General features: G+C 39.7%; 1 protein-coding gene across 13 annotated transcripts in view; it reads right to left on the reverse strand.

Moving 5' to 3' along the window:
* DOCK3 (dedicator of cytokinesis 3) overlaps positions 1-16,875 on the reverse strand; it is a 225,428-nt gene that overhangs the window by 188,586 nt on the left and 19,967 nt on the right. For all 13 annotated transcript variants that reach the window (XM_055806350.1, XM_055806345.1, XM_055806352.1 and 10 more), the window contains exons 2-4: positions 16,633-16,716; positions 6,412-6,452; positions 4,019-4,074 (exon numbers count right to left, since the gene is read on the reverse strand). In XM_055806350.1, coding sequence (XP_055662325.1) covers positions 4,019-4,074; positions 6,412-6,452; positions 16,633-16,716 — 181 coding nt within the window. The remainder of the gene's footprint in view (positions 1-4,018; positions 4,075-6,411; positions 6,453-16,632; positions 16,717-16,875) is intronic.

The following is a 16,875-nucleotide window of genomic DNA, read 5'->3' on the forward strand; positions in this document are numbered from 1 at the left end:
CCAACCTTACCTTGAATGTTCCCAGGGAAGGGGCATCTACCACCTCTCTGGGAAACCTGTGCCAGTGTTCCACAACCCTCAGCATAAAAGATTTCTTCCTTATATCTAGTGTGAATCTACCCTCTTTCAGTTTAAAACCATTAACCCCTGCCCTATTGCTACAGGCCCTGCTAAAAAGTCTGCCCCCAACTTTCTTATAAGCTCCCTTTAAATATTGAAAGGCTGCAGTAAAGTTTCCCTGGAGCCTTCTCTTCCCCAGGCTGAACCACCCAAGCTGTGCCAGGCTTTCCTCATAGGAGAGGTTCTCCATTCCCTCTGATGATTTTTACGGCCCTCTCCTCTGGACCCAAACCAACAGGTCCATGTCAGCTAAGCACAGGTCTCTCTTTCTAATGAATGTATTTTAATATCATTACATTATCCAATCCATTAGTGCCTTGACTTGCTCTTTCATTGAACCATGTCCAATGCTGTTACTGAAACAAGTGTCAAGACACTGTAAAAATAAGGTCTATTTCAAGCTTCTGCTCTTTCAGCAAGTTTTAAAAAAAAATAAAAAATGGGCAGAATTTAAAAACAAACACCAAAACCAAAAAAACCCCATCACATTTCTGAAACACACCACATTGGAAAAGTTTTCCATAGACCCTAAAGAAGTGGTACTGAAACACACTGGCTCAAGACGTGGTTTGGGACTAGTAGCATCAAGTAAGAGCCCCTGCGGCACGCCCCGCGGCCACCACAGACACGGACCCCCTCCTCCTGAGCAGTACAGCTGCTCTGAAATGCTCCTGAAGAGAAGCTGCAAACTCCCCATTCCATAATGACTTTAAACAATTTCTTCTGTCCTTTTTGCAGAGTTAAATGAGTGCTAACAAGTAAATATATGAGCAATGAGATGTAATTAATTCTGAAAGGTGTTGGTTTTTTGGGTTGGTTTGTTTCTTTTTTAAAGAGAACACAGTTAATCATTAAAAAAAAGCAACATGCAGCATTATTTCCCTTTTGAAAATTCTTACTGCAAATAATTGTGCCACATTAGCTGAAGCCAAAAGTAACAAATGATGCGGGAGAGGATGATGAAGTCAAGTCACTGTATGTCTCCACGTATTCTTGAAGCAGAACACTTACCAAACAAAACCTTCAATTCCCCATTTCCAAGCTACCAGAACACCCATATTAATCTCAATGACGTAAGTAAACCTTATATTAAGATCCAAAATATATACATTTTAGAAACATGACCATCTTACAAACCTGCCATAGTCACATTAAGTATGCAATCAACCCACTAAAGCTGCGACTGGAAAGCACCAGTTCATATATATACATGCCAGCAGACTAAACCAGATCACAAATCTTTTATCTATTATTACGCCAACAACCTTGTCATTCCAACATTTTGTTGCGAGAAACTGAAACACTGACAGACACTTGGCACCTGAGATTGCGCTCTAGTCTACTCCTGCAATATTTTGGTTTGGTGGGTTTGGTAGCTTTTTGGGGGGGAGGTTGTTGCTGGTTTTTTGTTTTGTTTTGGCATTGTTTATTTTTGTTGGATTTTTTTTTTCCTTTTTCCAAAACGTGGCCACAGTAAGACCAGAAAAATCTCAATTAATATTTTAACAAATCTCCACAGAGTATGCTTGTGATCTGAAGTATGACACTAAGAATATGATCACAATCCCAACACCTCTTCTTTAGCTCATATTTAAAGATCATTTCAAGGGTTAAACAAAAATTCTGCATTTAGTACATATCATCAAAAGTTTGCTTGACACTAGCACCATTAAAAACAATGGTGCAACCACTTCTAGCTGAAAATTCAGTTCCCTTCAGATCTTTGTAAAATGCCACTACAGGGAACAGACTCAAAATAGTTCTACATCCCTTTAAGAAACTGCAGAAAATTAAAGGATGAAAGGAATTACATAATAAAATAACTAATATGTGAGGAAAAATCAAAACCAAAGAAGAAATATGTTCTTCTAAAGGTTATTTTTAGAAACAGATTTTAAAACTTTTGGCATCAGTGAATAATAAAACGCTTTGGAAGACTGACCTTCAACAGTATGGCTGGGTTTAAAGAGAACGCACATCTGGACTACATTGAACCATGTAAATTTAATGCTTTGCATTCCTATAAACCTGCACTGCCTCCGTTATACCCACATATTAATGGCATTACATTGGGTCTATGACTCAAATCTAAGAACACTACACGCCACGCTGTCCTGGTTCTGGCTGGGATAGAGGTCGCTTTCTTTCTGGTAGCTGGCACAGTACTGTGTTTTGAATTTAGGATGAGAATGTTGATAACATGCTGATGGTTTAGAGGTTGCTAAGCAATGTTTACGTTAAGTTAAGGACTTCTCAGCTTCTCACTTCACCCCACCAACCAGCAGGCTGAGGGGCACAAGTTGCTGGGAGGGGACACAGCCAGGACAGCTGACCCCAGTGGGCCAAAGGGATGTTCCAGTTCCACACCACATGGCATCATGCTCAGTGCACAAACCAGGAGGAAACTGGCTGGGGCCACTGCTCGGGAACTGCCTGGGCACCACTTGGCAAGCAGCGAGCAATTGCATTGTGCATGACTTTTTTGGTATATTCTTTTACAGTTATTATTTTCCCTTCCATTTCTGTCCTATTAAACTGTCTTTACCCCAACCCACAAATTTTACTTTTGTCTTTTCCCAGTTCGCTCCCCACCCGACTGTGGGGGCGCGCAGAGACGAAGCTAGCGGCCGCGTGGTGTTCAGCCACCCCCCTGGTTAAACCACCACACATGCTGTTATTCCATAAACGCTTATGTTGACACTTTGAATATATTCTTAAATACAAGGACAGAATTTCTTTGGTTCAGAACTATATTACATTCTGTTGTATCAATTGGGATACCAGTCTTTGATACTTATTTTTAAAAAGTACATCAACTTTCCTAGTAAGTATCTGAAGTTCAGTATCCTGAACTGGTTACCCTTTACAAATTCTGAACTAACATCAAATACTAATTAACTACAGGTTACAGGAAACTGGTCTTTCCCCTAAGGCAACGACAGGTCAGGAGTAGTCATTCTATGCAATACATATAATTTTATTACACCCCAAAGTTATGAAGCATCAGTAATTACAGTTGCCCTTACAATCTTTACTCAGTCCCTTTGTGGACAAACACACAATCCACAACTATAAGTCACATTTTTCTACAGGTACTTCACTAGATGACTTTTTATACATTTTATCTTCCATATTTCCTTTGTTGCCTTGGGTCACTGTCTGAAATGCTGTACTTCTACATTTCCCTGCAGCAGCCTTAACCTCAAATATGCAGGTAAAAGCAGCGGTGAAGGCACAAGACACTGATTTCAGGCACGTTAGTCAACCTCACAGGAAGCTCTGCAGGTTACAGAGCCCACACTGGGTAAAATCTGACATTATGTCACCGTTAGTACTGCTATTCACATTAACTAAATTAAACCTACCTCTAGCAAACTACGAGTTATCTATAAAGACAGTGAAAGTAAAATATTTTCAGCAGAGTATAATTCAGTAATTTTTTGGCTTGAGGTGTGGAGAGTTGGATCCTTTTGAAAAGTTTCAAGGTAACTTAGTCACACTGTCAGCTATGTCTCAGTGAAAATCTGTTGATAAACAACATGGGCTGCCAACATGCCAGTGCCTCCATAACAAACAGGAACATACAGAATTTTGCCAGTGAAGAAACAAGCAGAAATGAAAACCAGAGTTCTTTAAAATGCATGTTTTAGATAATACCTCTGAAGTTACAATTTTATGAGCGAAAGTGAACAGGAGTAACCAAGATAATTGATTCTTGCTACATTAAAAACCAAAGAAACCCCAAAGCTCTGCAGAATTACATTTAACTCTCAAATCCTAATACCCAGCAGAAGACACAATGCACTAAAACCGCTCTATAGATTTTAATAATCATTTCTTAGATTCCTTTCTAGATGAAAAGCACTGCAGCTTCTTAGAAAGAAGGAAAAATACTCACCCTCTGTTACTGACAATTGCCTTTTTCAAGTGAATATAATTTGCAGGAAAAATCCCCTGCAAGAGAAAAAAAAAGTCTTTACGTTAAACAAATACATTTTCAGTTTTTAGCATTTATATCCTAAGCCACAATAAATAATTGCTAATATAACTATAAAAGAAAAACCCCACCAGTGTGTCAAAGAAGCTGCCACAGTCAAAAGTCAACATTCAAGTTAGTCACAATTGATCATTTTAATCCACCTTAGAACAGGACAGCACACTGAATCAAACCTCCATCCTGAAAGGTCAGTTTCTTAATAAGGAAGTTTTTCAGATCTGTTCAATAAAATTCTCATACAAAGACTCAAGCTGAATACTTTCCATTCCCCAAAAACCCTGAAGTGTTCAGAAACACGGCTGGTATGGGAAACATGCTTCGGTATAAAAATCGTGGGTAAGTCAACTTGGACCAAAATAAAAGGTATCACCCTAATCCTACACAGCTGCCTTGGAAGGGAGAAGATTGATTTAAAAATAAACACTTAAGTTTAGTTAGCTGTCTTCCTACTGCAAAGACTGTGTGAGCCCAATAGCCCACCAAGAGGTGAGAGGCAAGTGGGGAAAGGTGTGCCAAGCAGGCAGAGCTCAGTAAATGGCCTGCAGTCAGCAGAAAGGAAGAGTCACAGATGGAGCTACCAGGAATATCTACTGGGGAGACATCGGCCAGCCGGAACAGCCAGGAAAGTGGCTGTCATGCAGGTTGCAGCATAGCACCACTGTGCATCCAGACCAGGCTTCTGTATCGGTGTGCTACATTTCATTAGGTGACAAGGACAGAGGTTAAAAAAAACAACAACAAAACCCACAACACTAAAAGCCTACCATCAAATTTGTGTCTAGACCCCATGCCAGTTTTTCACTAAAGAAAGAAGTACTGTATTACTTGCACAGGCTGGAGCTATCAGATTCCCTTCTCCTTGCAACAAAAAGCTGTTTAAACCCACTTGGGACGGCTCCGGAGATTTGCCTTTTGCTGTTCCCAAGATGGCTGGATTCTAACCTTCCCAGTGCCATTGCGTTCTTGTGCGATGAGACATGGGGAAAAGAGGCAATTTAAACCAGACTTTCCTTCGTGTTCCACTATCTCTGTAAAACACACAGCCCTGAATCCTTGCAGCAAACTCTGTACATAAGAACAGGAAGCCTGCACTTCAGCAGGGATGCAGGATCAGCATGGGACACCTTCAGGCTAAAAACCAGTTGACAGCCTCTGGCAAAAATGTCAGTAATCAAGTGTGGGCTTTACATTTTTAGAGCTTTAGACAGTACAATCTAGGATTTGCGGGGGGCGGGGGGAGGTGTTTTGAAAGAAATACTAAGTAAAAAATTATTCAAAACACTAAGAAAAATTCCTTCTTTTTCACAGTAAAGTGGCACAAGGAAAAAAGATGAATCTAACAGGAATAGTTTCATCAGAGGAAAAAAGTAGATGTGCATACTTTCAGCCACAAGAAAATCTGGAAAAGGAAGAAATGCTACTTCATTTTTCATTTTTGATTGGTTCACTTCCAGTTAATGCTGTTTATTTCTGTGATCCTGTGCTGGTTACCTAAGAAACCAAGGGAGGTTTGAAGGGCTTTCCTATCAAAACTGAACATATGTGCAGGCAGCATATGTACCAACACACACACACACAAAGAATGTAGGCTTTTCCATTAAAAGAGTATCATAGTCATGAGAACGTAACACAGGTAATAGTTATTCCATAATACTGGTAAACATGAGGAATTTGGTCCTCTTTTCTTTTACAATCAATACAAGCTATATTTAAACCAAAAGACAATGAAGTGATGCTTACATAGAAGAAATTATTTACATGTTTGGATACATACATTCACAAAAATATGCACTCATTCGCAAAAAATTCCTAACAGTCAAAAAAAGTTCTCCAAGAGCGAAAAGGGATATGACTGGAGAATAACTAAATGCAGTGGTTCAACTGTAAATATCTGAAAAAAGAACAAACTTACAATAACCTTTTTCATCAGACTTTTTTGAAGTTCCCTCAATTAATAATGCAAATTATTAAATGTGTTCTTTAAAAATCCTGACTTCAGCAGTGCATGATCACCCACCTATGCTTTTCTTGGGGGAGTAGGGTAGAGAGAATCAAATTGAACAAGATTTATAAATGTTGGAAAGATTACACGTTACATGTCAGTAAAGTTTCTGATCCTTTGGGTGATTAATGAGTATCACACTTTCAACTTAGAAAATACATCCAATCCCCCCCCCAGGAAAAAAGTTGGAGAAGTAAAGCCCTAAGGGTAAGGAAAATGAAAAGTTTATTGAGTTGCCACAGGAAGATACGTATAATCTCCCACTAGATTGAAAACATGTATTCCCACTTACCTTTACATTTGGCTTCTTGATGGAAACACCTCTGTACCAACCTACAACCAGATCAAACACACTATGTTAATTTGTGGCCTTGCTTACTTTACACAGAAGCAAACTGAGAACTACACAGTTACTGAAATCATCTCAAAAACCAGCTGTGCCTCACATCAGGCAAAAGTTTTTAAAGGGCTTTTTGTTTTGGTTTAGGATTTTTATTATAACTATTCTTTTGCTCTGCAACGCTGACAAGCAATTAAGAACCTAGAAAGCTTCTGTTTATTCCAACCAGTCATAACCATTAGCCCCAGTGGTTTCACTGGGTTTCACAGCCGCACTCAGCACCCATGCAGGAATCTGTGCCGAACGCTTCTCTCACATGCTGGTACATGAGTCTCTTCAGAGTATTTATCTTAAAATTTCCAGACTTCAAAACCCTGTCCTTTTAAAGACGGGAAAAGCCATTACCATACATTTCTAATACTGTTTAAACAAATATAAATTCTTTGCATACGTCTGGTCTTATGTACGTCTGTGAGACTGGAGGACAGACTTTGGAATCTAATTTCACCAACCCAATTATTATTCTTGTATCCCCATCTATTAGCAGCCCCAGTCAGGATAATGTACCAGGAGTAAAAACTAAAGCTGCAAAAGCCACCAGCTAAATAGAACCTCCCAATTACTCCTGTGTTACACAGGTGAAAGTCATGGCATTCCACGCAAGATTCATCAAGGAAAAGGCAGAGAGCACCGTCTGGGTCTGACGGTGGAAAGGCGAACAGCTCAGCCAGCCATCGTGTCCACGAACTGCTGCTCTGCCCCGTAAGGCACATCACACTGCTTCAGTTCGTGTGAAAAATGCGCTGCTCTTCGTAGCTGGTGCAACGCTCAGCCCTGGAGCGCAAAGCCAACCATGCAGACCTGAGCCTGGCACCCAAGGAGCATGGGCGACGGCGAGCGCCACGGGGCCACCGCCGGCCACCAGCACGTGGGGCCAGCACATCCCATCGCCGCACATCACCCTCCTGCCTCCTGCAGCCCAGTGCACAGGCTGGCAACAACCCCAGACTGCCAAACCCCCACAATTCTACATGATCTAAAATCCACTTTCCATAAAAAATTCCTCTATTTTTTCCAGCAACTTCCTACTTCCCCCCCCCCCCCCCCCCCCCAACAGAGGCCAGCTACAATGTAATATCTGCAGCGTTTAAAAGAGCACTAGGAGAGCCTGTTGGTAATTGTTATGGAGAACAGAGAAGGACAGAACGAATAACTGTGTATTTTGTCCCTCTCAGAAAAAGGGCTTCACATTTGGCTGAATTATGACCCAAGTCTCATTTAGAGGCTCAGAAGTGGGAAGAGGGCCTTGATTTTGTTTTAATGACAACCTGCTAGTCTTGAATTATTTTTAATGAAATCTGAGTTAATATAAAAAGAAAATAATTGATGAATTCCAGACATTTGCAAATCTTAGTTTTTATTTTTTTCCATACTATGTTCCTTATTACACAAATTTCTCATTAAAATAGGACATAGCACAAAGATGTAGTTCCCCATGACTTAATACTTATACTTAAAACAAAAAAAATGTTTTCAATTTATTTCTTAGTTGATCAAACTTCATGGCAATCATATCAATATAAACATATGCAGAAACAACACACAGATCCTTAAAATGAGTAGTTTCTAAAACCCCACACAACTGTGCCTGCAACACCTGCTTTTGAGTAAGAGATGTTACATAGTTTTAAGGTCACAAAAAACCCAAATGCTTTTATCCTGTGATTCATTGTTACCAAAATTAAATGCAGCATGCTGCTAACTTTTACATTTGTAGACTCTGTACCTTAGACATGAACATACATTTTAAGCTTTAAGACAAACAGAATGGCAAGCTTCTGGGTAAATATGGGGAAAAGTGTTTTATCTAAGTTTATGAATAGAACTGTAAAAGAACAAAACCTAATAAAGCAAGTGTCTTACTCATGATTTAGATGTGCAGGGTAGGGAATGAAACATTTCTAAAAAACTACCTTAGTTCTGAGTTTCCTGTTCTTAATCCCAGCATAAATCTTCAAAGCTTAAAAAGGTATGTGTTCACAGAGTTGTAAACAAGAGGGTCGGAAGAACCCTTGAGAAATCATCTAGCTCAGCCAAGCAATGCCTCTAAATTTCTCACAGATGTTTAGTCTGCTTTTAGCAGCGTTCAGTAACTTATTATCAGGACTGAATAACACAGCACTTCCAGTCTGTGGAAAATGATCCACAGATCTTCCGCAAAACCTAGATTCCAAGGTACTTCTGCACAGGATTCAAAGGAAACAGTACATTTCTGCTACTCCACACATAGCAGTTTGAAAGTGGTGGTGATGCACAGACAGCTTTTTAGAAGTTTCTTCCACGGATCAACATCAGCCAAGAAAATTGCATGTAACAGTAACAGCTTGGTACAGTACCTGAAAATCTAGAATATTGATGTCAAGTGGAGATGGCAAATCCTCCCGGGGCAACCTATTTCAGTGGCTCAGACAACATACATATACTTTAGGACCTGAACTTCCTTTGCTGCTATTTGCATCCGGGGTGGGTTTTTTTGGAAAATATGGGAAACATTTTTATGACTTCCCTTTAAGTACTTTTATACATTTGGAAACCAGTATATTTCCCTCTAATCTTGCAGCTTGTGCTCTCCAGATCTTACTTTTCCTTCCTTTTTTTTTTTATTTTTCAGTGTGGCATAATATTTTTAGAATCGGCTTTCTCTCTCCGTTTTATGTTTCCTCCAACTCTATGCAAGCAAGATAAAATAGAAAGAAGAGCTCACCAGAACCTGAAAGCACTGAATTGTAAAATGTAATTCCTTATTTGCTTACAGTGAACATTACTAAAAACTCATTCTGTATCACAAAGTAAAAGCTATGAGAAAAGGTACAATGCTTTTTTAAAAAGTACTTTTAGAAAATTGCATCTGCATTATATTATTCACTAAAATGAACTAAACCTGCATTCTGGAATTAGTCTTAAAGAGTTTAATTTTGATCTAATATATTTTAAAGAACACTTATTTTGGAGGATTTAATCGTGGCAGTCATCAAATCCAGGCAGCTGCTCAGCTAATTGTGATCACAACATGCACTATACGGCTAGGCTGCAACATTGACTAACTTTTTAGGCATTACTGTACTACAAATAATTGTTAGTACTTTAGAATTATGGCATTCATTTTCTAGTAACACATTGCCTTTAAAGGGTATTGACTTCAAGGAAATGGTGAAAAAGATGGGATTTAAAACTAAGAAGCAGAAAAACATGGAGCAGAAAAACTATGAAGTGACAAGAATTTTGTTGCTAAGTTAACATGAAACAACAATCCCAAGTATCTGCTATTTGAACAGATTAACTGTCTAGTAATTATCAGTAACTAATACGAATTTGAGGACAGATGAAGTTAAGGTGTAAGACCAGAGCTGCAACACCTAACACCTCTGCAGAGAAAGACTGTGCTTCATGCATGCAACGCAGCCCCTTCTGACAGCTTAGAACATTCTCAAACTGCTTGACCTAGCGGACAACCTAGGGAAAGGAAGACACATAATTCTATTTTTCAAAAAAAACTATCACCGTGCTGGGTCTGGCTGGGATGGAGTTAACTCTCCTCACAGCAACCTGTCTGGCCCTGTGTTTTGGATTCGTGGCTACAACACTGCTGGTAAGAGATCCATGTTTTGGCTATTGCTGAACAGCCTTGGTACATCACTGCCCTGCGCAGCCCCTACAGCAAGCAGGCTAACAGTAGGCAAGAAGTTCGGAAGGAACACAGCTAGGACCACTGACCTGAAACAGCCAAAAGGATATTCCACACCATATAATGTATTTTGCTATTAAACAAAACAAAACAAAAAAAAAACCAAAAAACAAAACCCAAAAACAAAAAACCCAAAAATAAACCCATTAGAAGCACCGTTCTAAATAATGTCCTATTCAGGATAGGGAGGAGAACACTAAACATGGCTGATGGATTTCAAATATTGTACCATAGTCAAAGGAGATAAAACGATGAAGACATTCTAGAACAGGCAAAAATACCTCCAATGATACAAACGACACTGCAAGCAAATTACTTTTTTGATTTTTTCCCCTTTTTTCTTTGATCACCCAGGCAGTGAGTATAGGACAAGCCTACGGCTACCCCACAGCACACCACCAGCTGGAGAAAGCACTGCTAGGTCTGGCAGTCTGTGAGAGGCTGGCGGTGAACGCAGCCGGGGGGATCCATCCACGTCTACTTCTGGGTAAGTGTCACGACAAAGCCACAGATGATGAATGAAGGTGCAAAGCTTTTTGTTTGTTCGTTTTAAAGAAACTGAAAATATGATAGCCATAATGCCTCCTCAGTAAAACAGACACTGTCCATGCAGGAATTACGTACACTTTCCTAACCTAACTGATTCTGAATACGTCATACTTTACATTCTCAGTATGCCCAAGACAAAGGTTTAATCCAAGTACTGTAGCAGAAAATTGAAGGAATCTCATCCATTCCAAGTATGTTCTGGACAAGTCACTGTATCTTAAAGCCCTACTCCAACTTTGCTTTTACATGGACTCTACTGCACAGCGTAGTAGACAAACCAAGCAGACCACCTGAGGCCGTACAGCCACACCGCACAGTGATCTGCTCCAGCTAAACCTCCCACAGACGTTAAACCTCACGCTTCTCAGGTGAAACACAGAACTCAGGAAAAAACACAATCCTTCACAGCCACTTTTTTTCAATACTGTCTAATGATACTTGATACAAGCTAAGAAAAGTGAAGAGTAGGCTGATCTACAGCTCTTGCCCTCTGTGTACCCCACACAGCAAATAATCCCTCTGAGAGCTTCAAGAAGAATTACTTCCACAGTAGCAAAACTGGAGAAAACCAGAAGGAAGAGCACCCCATTATGCCTGCTCCCCCTGACCATTAAGACCACCACTTGCTCATAACCTTTTCTTCATAATGGACTGGCTATGCATATAGTCACACCGCAGGTTACTTGCAGGCCAGTAACAAAAGCGAAATTACTTTGCAGTGTAGGCAGGAACGCAGCCCTGTCCTCCCCTTTGTTTCTAGGGCTTTCTCAGCTACACGGGATATTAGGCTTCCTGCTTAGCTCCTCTGAAGCCCAGAATTCAACAAGGCCTCTGAAGAGGCAGGACATAAAAATGGACTGTGAATGTATATATCAAGACCACATATCAAAAAAAAATGCATAGGTAAGTAATGTATCTGTCACCTGCATATGTAGTAGTACACCTGTACATGTGGAAATTCACAGTGTGAGAAACTTGGAAGCTTATGACAGAAACCTGCATATTCTTAGACTGAAAAACTGTCTTTTCCAAAGATGTACCACACTCACAAGTCTCAACGCTAGTGCAATCCTGGTTAAATTGCCAAAGGAGCTCTGGGACAAGCATGCACATCTCAATCTCTTAATCTGAGCAATTAGAAGACCTACCAATGTTTTTTGATCTTCAAGTGAAAATGTCTTGAACAAAACCAGGATTTTTCTAAATGCCACCTTGTAACGTTTTTCAGATTTCCACTTAATCAATGAGAGGTCTGCCACATGGAAAAAGCCAGCCCATTTTGAGCACTCAGTAGCAGCAAAACAAAAGAGTCCTAACTGAAAGGTATTGATCTGATTTTAGAAAAATAAAGCTCAAATATCCAGGTTAAATAAAGTAGCATCAGCTGCAGACTGTAGGAAAAATTCTGCATATAATCTCTTCACAAACACAATTCTGAAAATAAACTCTGTAAGTATTTATGGCAACTCCTAAAGCTAAACTCTGCTCTTAAAGAAAGCACTGCTTGTAGAATCCTCTACAGGGACTCAAACTTCCTTTGCCTTACAAAAATAAGTATACTTTGCAGTAATGTGAGAAACCCTTGGATGTGGAGGAAAGCTATCTTTTGCATATCTAGCCAATAAGCAATTGCTTTTGCCTTTTAATCTGCATATAAGCTGCTGCGCAGAGCTGAAGTGCTCAAAGTGACCCAGGAGAGGGGCAGTAATAGTGCTTAGCAAAAGCTTCTTGATGCCGAAACAAGTCAATGCCAAGACCACTCTGTTCTGGGCTTGATGCTCTGAGCAGTGCCAGGACAGGACAAGCAGCAGATGAATACCCAAGCCAGCCTGCCAACACCATGTCAGGGAGCCGGCTCCTGCCAGCAGAGCCACAGGAATATGCTAATAATGCAGTCAGTGTTGCCACAACAAAAGCAGAAGAGATAGAATGTGTTTTATCTTGGCTTTAGCCAAATAGAGGACCATCAAGAAGCCGCTCCTGTGCTCCAAAAGACCAGTTTCAATAGCCAGGCAAGACCTTCCGCAGCAGCTGTGTGGGTCCAAGAGGCTCCAGTTTCACTGGCACACTCCACAAAAGGCAAGGAGGAAAAGGGATGAAAAGGGAAAAAAGCAAAGAGGAAAAGGGCTGTCTCACTGGAGACATCTTTCTCAGGGTAAACCCACGTTACGGGGAGTGAGTCAGCTCCCGGCTCCAGGTGGAAGGAAACCTGCACAGCTCCCACCGCAGTGACACTCTGAGGTGCGATTCCTCACTCATCTGTAGGGCAAAGATATCATTGCTCAAGCACACTGAATTCTTCAAAAAATTAAGAAAAAAATCCCTAATTGCGACTATATCTGCTGCTTAAGTGTCCCAAATACTGGAAAGCTTTCATTCGACCACGCTGTCACTGCTGGAATAACAGAGGGAAACTTTAACTATATTATATGCAAGGCTTAAGAACACTATCACTAACGTGCATGGGTAAGACAGTATTCTTTCAACTGGTGCTTCAGATATCGGTAAGGTTTCTTTTCTTCAGTGAATATATAAGAATCTCAAGGTAATAATTAAACACACTGAAGTTGTAACTTTTTTAATCTAAAGAAAACTGCTCCCTAGCGATTAAAATAAATGGGTAAAACAGACATTTTGAATTTACTCTGAATGCCACTAGTTACAGCTACCGGCAGTGGCAGGACAACAGACGTATGACTTGAAAAATAGGGTGTTCTTTAGAACACACAGTCCATGTGTGTATTTCAAACTATGAGTATGCTCATGCCTTGTCACTTGACAAAAGAAAATTCTCTCAGCATTTACAGGTGGCATACTATAGCCATACCCTTTCACCTCCTCAATGCATGGCATGCAAAGCAGAGAGCACTGCTTGCTGTTTCAATTCTCTCTCAGTGACAAGATTTTAAGTGGAAGGGCTCAGAGAGGGGAACAAAGAGAAAGGAAAGCTGTGAAAGCCAAGCATACATACAACTGGCATCTTGATTATTTCTAATCTTTGAGTGTGACCAGTCAGGGATCTCAGGGCCCTTTGTACAAGCAGTAAGTATAAAACCACCCCTAGTAACATCACATGCTTCAGAGACAGCACATTTGATGAAAACATGGATGGAGCTTTTGGTAACTTAGAAGAAAGGCAGACACTTAGCCCATGGGCTTGAACCTTGTGAGACTGAACGGGGCGGGGAGTGTTTGTCAGGTTTAGACAGTCAGAAAACAGTGGTTTAGACGTTTGTAGCCTGGTATGGAAGCAGGCAGAGTGGCAGGCACACAAACTGACTGAAATTCAGAAGTTCCAATTTCAAGCACATAAACAAGATCCATAGTAATAAAGACAACTATTTCATTGCATTTTATTTAAAATGAAATGCATAGACAACCACAATAAAAAAGACTTTTAAAAAATATGTTATTAATTGGTATTCGTGCTTATTAGCGTTAAAAAGACAAAAACGTGTACATATACATCTGTGTGTGTGTATATATATATATATATCTGTTCCTTTACTCTGAAAATATAAATAAAAATGAGCTGTAGAGGTACCCGAGAACTTGATGTAGAAAATACCCTACTCTAATTCAATCGCCCTAAATAAAAGTGACTGCTTTTTACATCAGTCACTACAAAAGACCAAGTGTTTTTTTGTAATAATATCAGTTATTCAGTAAATCATTATGATTAAAAATGAGCACATTCAGAAGCATAGCTAGTATTTGAATTTTCATCAGCCTTGAATTCTTCAGCAAGTCTCCAGAAATCACTCTTCACACCACTAGAAGGTTTGTGTTATGTGAATCCTTTTAACCCAGACAGCACAGTCCCTACTGTAGAGAATTATGCACAAACTATTCTAAGAAGCAAAGCTGAAAGAGCAATAAATCTTCTGTTGACTCCCACAGTCCTGACCCTTCTTTGAACAGGTTAACATTAATTTATCCAGTTTGTCTGGTCAAACAAATCCCCAGCAAATAATGCAGAAGTAGAAAATGAGGTATGTTTTATCCTAAATTTGCAAGGTAATCCAAGGACTGTGTTAAACAGCCACTTAGACAAGAATGCTTCAACGAAGACTACTTTTTTAAGAACCTACTTTGCACATTTAGTATGCTTTTTTGCATAATTCACACATGCAAAGAGCTGCAGCACAGACCATCTGAATATTCAGCGAGTTGCACACTGTGGATTTCCAGATGTTATTATCAAAATCAATGTAACTTTTTATATATGTAAAGTGTAAGGTAAAGGCATCCCAATCAGAAAGACAGGATAGAGGGCTTAAGAAAAACAAACCCTCACAAAACAAAAAAACTCCTCTGTACAAACACCTCCTTTCACCACTTTGTGTGGGGCCTCCTTTCCCAGCAATTTGAAGACTGGCATGAATTGTCTTTGAGGAATCATCCTCAAAACTACTGGCAGTTTCTGCAAGCAACTTCTCCTTTGAGACTGTGTTTTTTATTTCCCAGAGTTTTTAAAGTTCCCATGATTATCAGAAACAGTTTGAAAACACCATGACTGCTGTCCATTACACCCTGGAGTTACACTAGCCTATGCAAAGTAGTAAATTTTTTCTGAGCTTACACCAGGTACTAATTCACAAGACCTGGTAGAATGACTATAATCCACAGTCAGTGCTTGAGTAAAGCTTAGCCTCTTACACCACATGTGGGTTTTTTAAAACCATTATCACCTGCAGGTTTAACTGTTTACAGCATGCATCCTTATGGACCAAGCAACACTACAGCACTGCAAAAGTCTCATTCAATGGAAAAAATTTTCAAGTGTAGGTGAAGAAGCTGCTACTATCCTAGAAAAATAAGCATTCAGGAGGTCACTTTCTTACGGAGTTAAGTCAGCAGGTAAACAAACAAAACACCCAAGTATAAGAAAAAGCATCAAGAGCAAAAAACAGCTCTCAGCCAGAAAGAAGAAAAGCAGTCTTCTGACAAGCACGCAGAAGGTTTGCGTAGCAGCATTAACACTGGAGATGAAAAATGAATGTAAACTGAACAAACACAAAGACAAAACTAAAACTCTGTGGAATGTTAATTTGGAATTCAGATTTGTGGATCTGGGTTCTGAATTTGTTTTAACACTTCAGGATTAAGGCTACATTATTCTACCTCACGCTATAGTGAAACACGTTCTTATAATGTATCTTGTCAACCTGCTTCTCAATAGGCATGTTTTACGTCACTTGCTTCAACATTAGGATAAAAATAATTCTCCTTTTAAATATAACAACTGCAATCACACTGTTCATGTGAATAAAGGGGAGGATTAGGACATTCAATCTATTCACACACAGCCATCTCCAGCCACATAAGAAAGAACTAGAGCTGTAACATTTACAATGGCGTTTTCCTTTAGGTACAAAAACACACATGAAGATACATGCAATGTAATCCCCCCTACACCCATATTCTTTACATTTTTCCCAGCATTGCTCCCAACTGATTTGCTAATCTATTTTATAAGTAATATTTTTCATGCATTCAGATGTTCCTAAATAATAAAAACACTGATATACTTAATTGAAACACGTAACAGTAACTGAGAAAATATAGTAAAAAAGATACTATTACATGCTTTACATGATGAAAATTCACTGTAAGACCCAATTACAATACAACAATCAGGTCAGGGTTCAAGATTTTCTGGACAGATGGTTAACTTAAACACACTGACCCCCTATCAGACTGGATTAGTGCCAACAGCACTCAGCCCTTCCTACAGAAAGTGGGTCAGATTAGGTTTTATTCCAATGCTTTGATTTGATGCATCATGATTTCCAAACAGCTTATTAAAATCTGCTAGGTTAAGATATTTGTATATTCTTATACAGAAAAGGGGTCTCCTTCTTGGACACCACACTTACCTTCACATTTCTCTAGGATCTGAACAGTTTCACCTAGTTCCAGGACCAAGCCTTGCGGTACAGCTCCTCGGAAGCTGCATATCACTAGAGGGTGGGGAAAAAGAGAGACACACACATGAGGGTTGAATCTTTGTGTGAATTTTTCTTCTAAGCATAGCACTTAAAGCTCACTCCTCACATAAAAATAGCTATGACATAGCTGCCCAGAAAACCTGTCAGCCAACTTTTCCTCATCAGATATCT

Source organism: Falco peregrinus, chromosome 5, assembly GCF_023634155.1.
Source record: "Falco peregrinus isolate bFalPer1 chromosome 5, bFalPer1.pri, whole genome shotgun sequence".
Taxonomy (NCBI): Eukaryota; Metazoa; Chordata; class Aves; order Falconiformes; family Falconidae; genus Falco; species Falco peregrinus.